Raw genomic sequence first — 10,000 nt, forward strand, 5'->3', positions numbered from 1 at the left:
CACTTGAAAGAAGTCCTCCATGTGCCTGGAAAGAAAATGTACGTGGCTGACGCACTCTCTAGAATCCAGCCAACTAGTTCTGAGTGTGAGACCACCATAAAGGAACAAGAGATGAACATATATCTCGACAGTGTACTTGACTCACTCCCTGTGTCAGACATCAAGTTACTACAAATCAAGGAGGCTCAAGATGAAGACACCATTTGTAAGGAGATTAAAGATTATTGCCTTGAGGGCTGGCCGAACAAGTTTAATCTTCATGACGCACTGAAACCGTATTGGTCAGACAGAGGAGAGCTAAGTGTAGTTCAAGCAATACTTAAAATAATCGAGAATTGTTATCCCATCATCCCTGAGGTTAGACGTCGTCGACAAGCTACACGAAGGACAACACCAAGGAATGTCCAAATGCAGAGAGCGAGCAAAACGTTTTGTTTGGTGGCCGGGTTTAAGTCGTGAGATACAAGATGTGGTGGAGAACCGCAAAATCTTTGCAAGGCACCAAGTAATCAGGCCAGAACCACTCATGCCAACATCCTTCCCTGAGCGTCCGTGGCAAATGACTGCAACTGATCTCTTCGAACTCGATCATATCACTTACTTGATAGTGGTTGATTATTTCTCTCGCTATGTAGAGGTAGCGGCAATGAATAAGACAACCAAATTATCTGAAGTTATCAGAGCGCTCAAGGCGATCTTTGCACAACACGGCATTCCAGAGGAAGTCAGGAGTGATAACGGTCCACAGTATGCATCAGCAGAATTTACCCAATTCGCAAAGGACTGGGGATTTAAACATACAACAAGTAGTCCCCGCTTCCCACAGGCAAACGGCGAGGTTGAACGAGCAGTGAAGACTACCAAGTCTCTTCTGAAGAAAGAGAAAGACCCAACCAAGGGACTGTTAGCATACAGATCAACCCCACTTGCTTGTGGATACTCGCCAGCAGAGCTGCTCTTGGGTCGGAAAATCAGAACCACTTTTCCAACGTTTCATGCAAATTTTGCCCTAAGTAGGCCTGACATCGACAAGTTACGTCAAAAAGAAGCAGAGAGCAAGGACAAATTGAGGACCAACTTCAACCAGCGTCACAGACCTGCTCCACTAGAGTCACTGCAACCCGGCACTCAGGTGTACATTAATGACGGGAAACATCGCAGGAACAGTTACGGGAACAGTTGCCAGTGCAGCAGAAACACCAAGATCCTACACGGTTGAGACAGGTAGAGGCACAGTGAGACGAAATCGATCACTCATCACACCAGTTCCTGGAGACAAGCCAGAGATGCCCAGCACAAAGGAACCTGTGTCTGTAGACAATCCACCTACTCCTGTGAAGTCCCTTCCTTCACCCTGTATATCCACAAGGCAAAAGAGACTGACCAAGCCTTCGCTTAGGTTGAAGGAGAGTTTAGGACTTGCATGATTCAGATTTGTTATATGTTTGTTTTAAATCTCAGACAAGATCTAGTCGTCGTTTCTTATTTTTGTTTGCTGTCTGAGATGAGAACCTTCAGTTGTTTGTGATTTTTAAAAAAAAAGTTGTTTGTGACCTTGAAAAGGGGAGATGTTGTGTTAGTGTGAACTTTGGACTGTGTAAGCCGTGCGCAATAGGGACTGGGGAGAGAAGGAATAAAACATGTCAGTTGTTAATTAGCTTAGTTTCGTCCTGTGTCTTAAAGTTGGATAACGCTTCACGAGACATTTTCTTATCATTGATAAGTTCCTAAGCTGGTAAAACGATGATCGGCAAATGTCTGAGCACATCAAATAAAATGTTGTCATCAAGTACTACTCCTAGACTCCTGGCATTAGCGGTGGTTGTCAGCCTCTCGTTACCCATACTGAAGTAGCTGAAAAATGAATGAAGGGTGTAGTTTCTAAAGAAACTGTGGTGCTGCGTCGGTGGGGAAGTAGTATACAAAAATTTGGTTTTATCAACAGAGTTGATAATGTAAATTGGCCACTGTACAGAGATTCTAAAAGCTTTGCTCTGACGAAGGGCTAACGCTCGAAACGTCAGCTTTTAGAATCTCTGTACGGTGGCCAATTTACATTATCAATTCCGTTGATAAAACCAAATTTTTGTATAGCTGAAAAATGGATGAGTATGGTACTTCGAGTAAACAAGCACAGCCTGATGGTTGAGAAACTAGCATAAGAGAGGTACAGCTAGTGGTTAAGAGAACTGCACTGACCCGTTTGTGTTCAGTTATGAGTTGACAGATTGATTGAAAGAGGAAGTGTACGTAGTTCAGAGTTGAGGCACATGGCCTGGAGAACAAAGTAAGACTTTATTTTATTTTTAGGTAGCTTGTCCAAACTCAGGTCCAGGGGTTTCGGTAAAATTGATATCAGCGGCTGGTTTGAGCAGAGTAACCAACGTCCAGCGCTTCTGTAGAAACCTGCCTCACCTATGATCCACTCTGGAGCCATCACCAGAACCATGCAAGCAGTCACATTGAAGAGTCTCACTGGGCTGAAAATGAAAGCAAACCACCTGCCATACCAGAATCCCTACTTGACCAGAGCCAGAGCCAGCCCACCCCTGAATTTGAAGGGAATAATGCAATGTCCCTAGCACAATCTGTCCAGGACAAGGCAGAGCCCATCCCAGCCTTCCAGCCCAGACGTTCTTGAAAGCATGTTTGCTTAACACCTGATTGGCAAAATTTTGAGCTTTGATTTTTATCCAAAGGCTGTTAGGTTTGGATTTAACAGTCTGCCATTACTCACATTCAAAACTGACCAATTAGACCTCAGAGGGTTGGATCTAGGGAAAAGTGACATCATTTACTCACTAGCTAAAATTTCAGCGTGTAAATGAAACTTATTATATATATGCAAAACACAAGGTTAAAAATCCGAAAGCCTGAATCTCCCGTACTGCATATTAATTCAGCCGTGTACACACGCATTGCATTCTTAAACCCGTGTGTCTTTGACGTCATCTTCTCCTCAACCCAAAAGTTAGAAGTGGCGGACCAAGAAATAACAAAATTCCAGTTAAAATAAGCAGGTGTCTTTTTAAAATCAGAACTTAAAACTCGGGTCACTTAGTGTTTAGTTAACTTAGTTTTGAAATCCAAAGAAAAAAGAAGAATTATTTTTTGGTCGTAGTAGCAAATAAAGGAACAACAAAGGACATCCTTCCTTTAAATTTCCCACAGCAACGTCAAACATTGACAAAGCACCGACACGAGACCTTTTAAAAATTCAGACAAGCGACAAGCGACAAGCGACACTGGACCCCCTCCCCTCCCCCTCTTCCCTCCCCCACTTCCCTCCAGCAGGGCTTCATACATGTAGCGTGATCCGACTGGTGTCTTGGAGCGGAGCTTCAGTAAATCACCTTTAAAAATTGTTACAAAACAGGAAAAATATATGTATGTTCTTTCTCGATTTCATTATTTTGTGCTCTGATTAGTTAAATAAGTGAAGATTATCACTCTATCGCTCACCCGGTGGAATTTATCTCATCGCGAAATGAGCCCCAAGCCACCACATCAACATCTCCCACTTGTGACGAGAGTCCAGGCCGCACAAGCAACGTCTCACCATCAGAATCCAGCACTACGTGAGCAAATTTTTCCTCTCCATTAATCTGACTAATGCAGATGGTCATGTAGAAAGCAAGCAAAACGGCATAAAGCCCAGACAGTTCCCTCAAGAGCGCCATGTTCTCTTGCTGTCAAAACACTGAAGACACGTCACAAGAATCACGAGACAAACACGGGTCACGGGAGATCGAAATCACCATGGTAGACTGCTCGTGTCACGCACGCTTCACACGAGCGAGCTGGACCGTCTGAGAATCAGGCTACACTTCTGCAGGCCCCAGTCGTTCAAAAGGTGGATCCCACCGGGTAAATTTCTTTTCGTTGGATAGCGCAATCAGTAATTTACTGGGGGATAACGCTATCCATCGTTTGAACAACTGGGCCCTGGAACCCACCAGCGTTGTCTGGCGGGAAGTTAAGTGGCCAGCAGACTGCATTAAGGGAGCGTTCGATTGACCGTATTCTGGAATAGGAATACATGGACTGTAAGTTAGAATTCCTTCGTTTTTACGGAGATTCACATTAAAAATTTCAAATATCTGCTAAAATGCTATTTTAAACATATTTTTGGTATCCTTGCTGCTTCGAAACGCGCCAAACATACCGTTTTAATCATCACTCCTCGTATTCTTATTCCGGAATAGGGGCAATCGAACGCGCCCTTAGTAAAAAAACAGAATACCAAAAGCAATCCAAAAACAAGCTAAGTATGCTTTTTAATATGTCGTATAACGATGAAAGAAGATAAAGAGAGCAAAACAGCAAGCAGGCAGTGATGCTCAACTTAATTGAAAGAGAGCGACTGAGAGCACAAGAAAACAGGCCAGGGGCGTAGCCAGCGGGGTTCCTGGGGTATCCGTGACCCTTCCTTTGCGACAGTCACAACATAATACAAACCATATCTGTGAGACTGGAACAGAGTAATTTATGTTACCTGCAACTCACTGTTTCCCTTGGGGCCAGTCATTAAATGCTTATTATACAATGCTGATGCTATCTCAATTTTGATTGGCTAAAAGCACCCCGCTAATTCTAGATGGCGCTGTGTCATCGAGTCACATCTACAGACACTGGCAATTATGCATGTAGGTAGGACGAGTTATTGAAGACAAGGAATTATTGATAACATATCGATGTCGGGAACATTTTTCATAAGACCGTACAACTTAACTTTAGAATTTTGCTCAAAAGTTTCAGTTCGATTCAGTTTTTCCTGAAACGTTTTCAGATGTTTTAGGCTTAAATCCTTTCTGTAAACCTTTTGAATTCCGCTTTACATGTAATTCACGGCTGTCATTAATAAAGATGTTTACACTGAAACGTGTCATTGCGTGGCTTACTTTGCTGTTGTTCTGTGAAATGTCTCAACGCTTCTACATTTATAATTGTATAATAAAACAATTATTGGATTCGGTTTTCGCATGATAGCGAAATTATCAAGGCCTCGGTTTGTGTTATCCGCCTCAGCCTTCGGCTTCGGCAGATAACACAAACCTCGGCCTTGATGATTTCGCATAAACATCAAAGGCGTCGCTGAATGAGCAGTGATGGCATGCTCAGTGAGCCAGCGCGCTCCAGGACCTCGGCGTTGATGACTCTGTCCTGCCAACTGATGTGCAGCAAGCGCCGAAGGCAGTGGAGGTGGAATAGGCCACTTGCACTAAGAGGTCACGTGACCAACGCTTCCCTTAAATAGTGAGTTGTAATCTTGCTGTTGCCAAAAATTGACAGAACACATAAAAAGTATCTTACACGCGAAATTTGAGAGGAAACGCATTTAAGGGAGATATTTTATGGTACTTTGATTTTTCAACAAAGTAGCATGATTTGTCTTGGCCGCCATGTTGGAGGGCATACTCTTGCCCTCCAACATGGCGGCCAAAACTACGTTTTGCTTTTTTCTCGTTAAATGTTTGATAGTTGAGTTCAGATGTGCCATAAACGTTACCACATCATCTTTTCAACATTTTCCTTGAAGTTCAAGTGCAAAATTTGTGTCAGAAAGGGGTAATTCATAATTTTAAAAACTCAAGTTTTGGTCACGTGACCAGCTACGGACTTTCTCATTTTAAGCAAATGGTGCGGGTTTGAAAAACCAAATCACTATTATTTTGTTTAAGAGATGACCCACTAAAGTGTTTCGAAGGCAAAATCATGTAACTTTCATTTTCATAAAAACGATGTCACATGACCTCTTAGTGCAAGTGGCCTATCCGTTGAGTCGCCGCCCTTGTCTGGCATAGGTCGTACACTACTCGCTGCCATAAAGGAATTTTGTCATCTGGGTCATATAGCATGGATCATAGTGCGTGCTTAACTCAATTTTTTAACAGGTCCTTTGGCATGCCGCAGTTTCTTAGCAAGATATGAAGCCAATCCCCTCAAGCACTCGAGACAAGCGTGGATTCAACAGATAGCTATTTCAGCTCTGTAAGAACAGGACCAGTGATGTGATCAAATATACCGCCACGAACGAGTTATGATCTTAGCTCCCTATAGATGCCAATGTGATGCGCCCTTGCATCACACCTGGTTTCGATTTCGGATTCCCGGAAATCCTCCTCTGGACTGATTAGCATAGCAAATCACATGTAACTCGATGCTCAAGGAGTAAAGGGATGGCTTCGATGGAATCTTTCATTCAGTTTTCCCAAACAGAAGGAAGTTGGCAACGAAATTTTGCAAAATATTCGAAGGGGGATTTGTTTACCTGGATAACTTTTGAAGTAAGTGAGGGGGAGATTTCCTCATTTGTAGTGAAAGACTTGCTGCAATAAGTTTGGAAACAGACGAATTCAGCAACGGTAGAGGCCAATTTACCTTGTGTTGAGTTTTTTCCTTTCTTAGTTCCAAACTTGAACCCGAAGGTTTAACTCTGGAAAACAAAAATGTGCAAGATACAAGATATCCCCTTCACCGGTGACATTAATTGGGGACAAAAATATAATGCACTTTTCAGGTTCTGCCGCCCAGGGTTAAGTGTTAGTTCAAAATTATGGATATTATAAAATTGCTCAATTTTCCCTCAGTAGCACATTATTTTTCAATGAAAACAGTGAGACTCTTGTTGATAACAGGTTGAGTTACGAAGAAATCGTGAATATAATTTATTTTAGTTACATCAGTTGGTATTGCGAATGACTTTCAATTAGATGTATGAAACTATATACTTTGTATGATTCGAATTGAACTGAAAGTCTAGAGTCTCAACACAGCCCAACCATAGGCAATATGCTGCGATGTTTCAGCCATGCATTGTAAAAAGATGTCGAGTGAAGCTATGATCCTCGCAGTTCAACTCAGTCTTCAGTTACACTTGATTTCATATCCGCAGTTCATATATGATCTATTTCATATATCATTTCATCATAAAAGATGTGCCAGCTACCCACTGATCCATGCAGGCATCCTTAATTGATAACCAATTGCCACGCCTCGTTCAAAAATGGCTATTGGGAAAAGATCAGTAGTTAGTTTCAGTTTCTCTTCCCTACACGAATTCGAACGTCCAGTCCAACTTTTCTTCGTAATCACTACGGTTAACTGACTACCTCTTCACCTCTTCACCAGTTGTAGTCACTACGGAGGTAGCTAGTCAATTTCATGAGTGCTGTGTAGTTGTTTTTTTACTTTTCCGGTTTTTTCCCCACAAATTCAATTCAGTGCCTTCCTGTTTTACCCTCAGTCTTCAGGGTAACCATAGGTAAGCTTTGTGGTTTGTGGAACCCCTCTATTTGCGATATTGTATTTTTGTTAATGTTCGTGGCGTAAAGACATGATGGCCTTTGGAATCTATGAACCTCCCTAACAATTAAAGTATGCAGTATGTTCTTCTCGCGGAGTTAAGTCGTTTTTTGCTGTACGATGTACAAGTGAAGCATGTAAACTCCACGAGGAAATCAGATCAAGCCTAAGCCGGTGATTTGTGAAGACCACGAGGATGAAAAGAAGAGAAAACACGGGGAAAGTACCAACAGCCCGTTCTCAGTGTAGAGATGGAGTCTTGGTGGCATGGGACCTGAATGTCAAATGTTCCTCACCTCGCAGAGAATTTTGTGGCAAGAACGTGGAAGCGTATGGCTTAGAAGCCGGCTATCCTCCGAGATGCCGGTGCTCATCAGTACATATCAGAAGGTCCAGGGTGCCTTTTCGTTGCAACGATATCCAGGAAGGCTTTCAACTGAACTACACAACTGCACAGATCTTTCTGTCGGACCTGTTTTTTTGTCTATTTTTATCAAACTGGACAGCCATGTGCAATATTTTCTTAAGTCGTTTATTGTTTACATTACAATTTTATAGCTTTATAGTTTTAACCCCGCTTTAGGAAATGGAAGTCCTCGCTTCGCTCGCCGCACGCGATCCACCGCTTGCGCCGAAAATCTCGCGCGAGACCCCAATGGAGATCTTGCTCCCAGGCTAAGGTAGTATGCGCAATCTTCTCATGTAAGTCCTTCGTTCCTGACTGGTGACGAGATAGAATTCCATTCAAACGTCGACTCAAGGTAAGTCTCGTTTAATTTTAGCATTTAATTACATGTTACATGAAACAAGAAATATAAGTGAAAGAAACCGACGTTTCGGTGCATCTTGCGCCATTATCAAGGTTATAAAGATAAAATGCAGTTTGTGAAAAGGCTACGTTAAAACGAATTTGCATAAAAGAGTGCCAAGCTAATTACATGAATACTTTAGCACGAAGAGAATCCGACTGTACATTCAATGCTGGTTTAAGATATTGAATACACAGCATTTCATTAACAAGGCAGTCAAATTTGTTCGTGCATTTCTTGATTACATTGAAGCGTGCTAAGAAATTGTTCGGAACAGCAGTGTTATGATCTTTGCAATAATGCCTGTAAATAGATGACGCCTTTTGACGGTGTCCCTCAACGCGCGTGTGAAGGTGGCCCTTTGTGTACCCGACATAACCTGCATCGCACAGGTCACACTTGAATAAATAAACAACGCATTGCTGGGTTACGATGTTAGGCTTGGGCTCACGCAAGCTTAGATCTTGTTTAAGCTTGCGGCTAGTAAACACGGGTTGAATCGTCTTCTGCACCTTGCTACTAAGATCTCTAAGTTGTCGTTTGACAGACACTGCAGCATCCTGATCTTTATAGGGGATAACTATCCGGATGGCGTCATCGGTATGCTGTTTAGGTTGGTCCACTGCGACTCTCGAGGTGATAAACCTGTTGATGACGGAATCAATAAGGTGATTCGGATACCTCAGCTTACGGAAAACTTCTCTCAGACGTTCACACTCTTCTGAAAAATGCGCCCAAGATGATGATAGCCGGTGCGCACGATCAAGCAATGAGACGATCCAGCCAAGCATGTAGCAGCTGTCCACATGGATATTATAGTGCATGAGTAGCACAGTGTATGTCGGCTTGACGTAAACCTTTGTTTCAACACATGTTGCACGATTTAAAAGCTGTACCCCAAGGAAAGGGAGCATCCCATTTTTCTCTACCTCCATAGTGAAGCTCACGGCGCTATGGGCGTGGTTCAGAGTATCCAAAAATTGTGTAGCCGCTGCCAGATCCGGCATCCTGACTAGAGTGTCGTCTACGTAGCGGCGGTAAAATTCTGGGAGTTTTCCTTGACTTTTTAGGAACCCTTCAATAGAGCACATAAATACATTAGCCAAAAGGGGTCCAAGGGGAGACCCCATAGCTACTCCATCGGTCTGTTCGTATAGGGCCCCGTCGAACTGAAACAGCTGCCCCTTTGTAGCAACGTGCAGAAGATCAACGAGATCAGTTCTGGTCAAGTTTAGATCATACGTGTCGTTGAACCAGTTGTTCTCGAAAGCTTTCCGTGCCAGGATGTCAATTGTTTCGTCTAAGGGTACATTTGTGAAGAGCGATGAGACGTCATAAGATACCAAGATTTCTCTTATCTTAACTCCACGAATTTCATTTGTGAAGGCAAAGATATCAGTGATGGTATGTTCGTTTACCGACAAGGGCTTAAGCTTAGCATCAAGCAAGCCATTTAGCAAGGGCGTAGTTGTAAGTGCCCGTAGCAGATGATATAGGACGCATTGCTAATTGCCTCTTGTGGGTCTTGGGCAACCCGTATAAGTGAGCCAGTCAAACGGAGTCAGCAATCGCCGATGGTAAAATTCTGCGCACTGTTGACTCTACCAGTTTTTCTTTCTCTAGTAGGGGATGGTAATACTTAGGTGGTCTCCCTTTACTTTTTGGTCTCTCTAAGGGGACAGCACGGAATTTGCTTGTATCATTCACAGAGGCCTGCGACAACAACCGCAGATATTCCTGCTTATCCATCACGACTACACCTGACCCTTTGTCCGGTTTAGTGATAACAATGTCATCGCGTCTCTTTAATTCTTCGATGGCTGCTAGAAGTGCCTTAGGGGGACGCGGGCCTTTCCGTTCAATGTAGTTGAGAGCCACAGCCAGTT

The 10,000-nt window shown here is 43.1% G+C and overlaps 2 protein-coding genes across 2 annotated transcripts in view; both read right to left on the reverse strand.

Moving 5' to 3' along the window:
* Nucleotides 1-3,710, reverse strand: part of LOC138045647 (putative phospholipase B-like 2) — a 27,826-nt gene extending 24,116 nt beyond the window's left edge. Inside the window, exon 1 of the mRNA XM_068892218.1 lies at nucleotides 3,463-3,710. Within this exon, the coding sequence (XP_068748319.1) occupies nucleotides 3,463-3,680 (218 nt within the window). The 5' untranslated portion in view covers nucleotides 3,681-3,710. The remainder of the gene's footprint in view (nucleotides 1-3,462) is intronic.
* Nucleotides 3,711-5,221: 1,511 nt separating this feature from the next.
* On the reverse strand, nucleotides 5,222-9,244 carry LOC138046156 (uncharacterized). The gene is made up of 3 exons (XM_068892834.1): nucleotides 8,484-9,244; nucleotides 6,382-6,436; nucleotides 5,222-5,272 (listed from the first exon to the last, which is right to left on the reverse strand). The coding sequence occupies exons 1-3, from the start codon at nucleotides 9,242-9,244 to the stop codon at nucleotides 5,222-5,224; spliced, it is 867 nt and encodes a 288-aa protein (XP_068748935.1).
* Nucleotides 9,245-10,000: the final 756 nt, after the last annotated feature.

The sequence above is a fragment of the Montipora capricornis genome, chromosome 4 (genome assembly GCF_036669925.1).
Source record: "Montipora capricornis isolate CH-2021 chromosome 4, ASM3666992v2, whole genome shotgun sequence".
NCBI classification, from domain to species: Eukaryota; Metazoa; Cnidaria; class Anthozoa; order Scleractinia; family Acroporidae; genus Montipora; species Montipora capricornis.

Coding starts and splice junctions, on each gene's coding strand:
- LOC138046156 (XM_068892834.1), bottom strand. CDS start 9,244: ATGGGGTCTCCCCTTGGACCCCTTTTGGCTAATGTATTTATGTGCTCT. Junction 6,437..8,483: donor TGCGATGCAGGTTATGTCGG/GTACACAAAGGG, acceptor TTTGTTTTCCAG/AGTTAAACCTTCGGGTTCAA. Junction 5,273..6,381: donor AGGAAAAAACTCAACACAAG/GTAAATTGGCCT, acceptor TTTTGGCAACAG/CAAGATTACAACTCACTATT.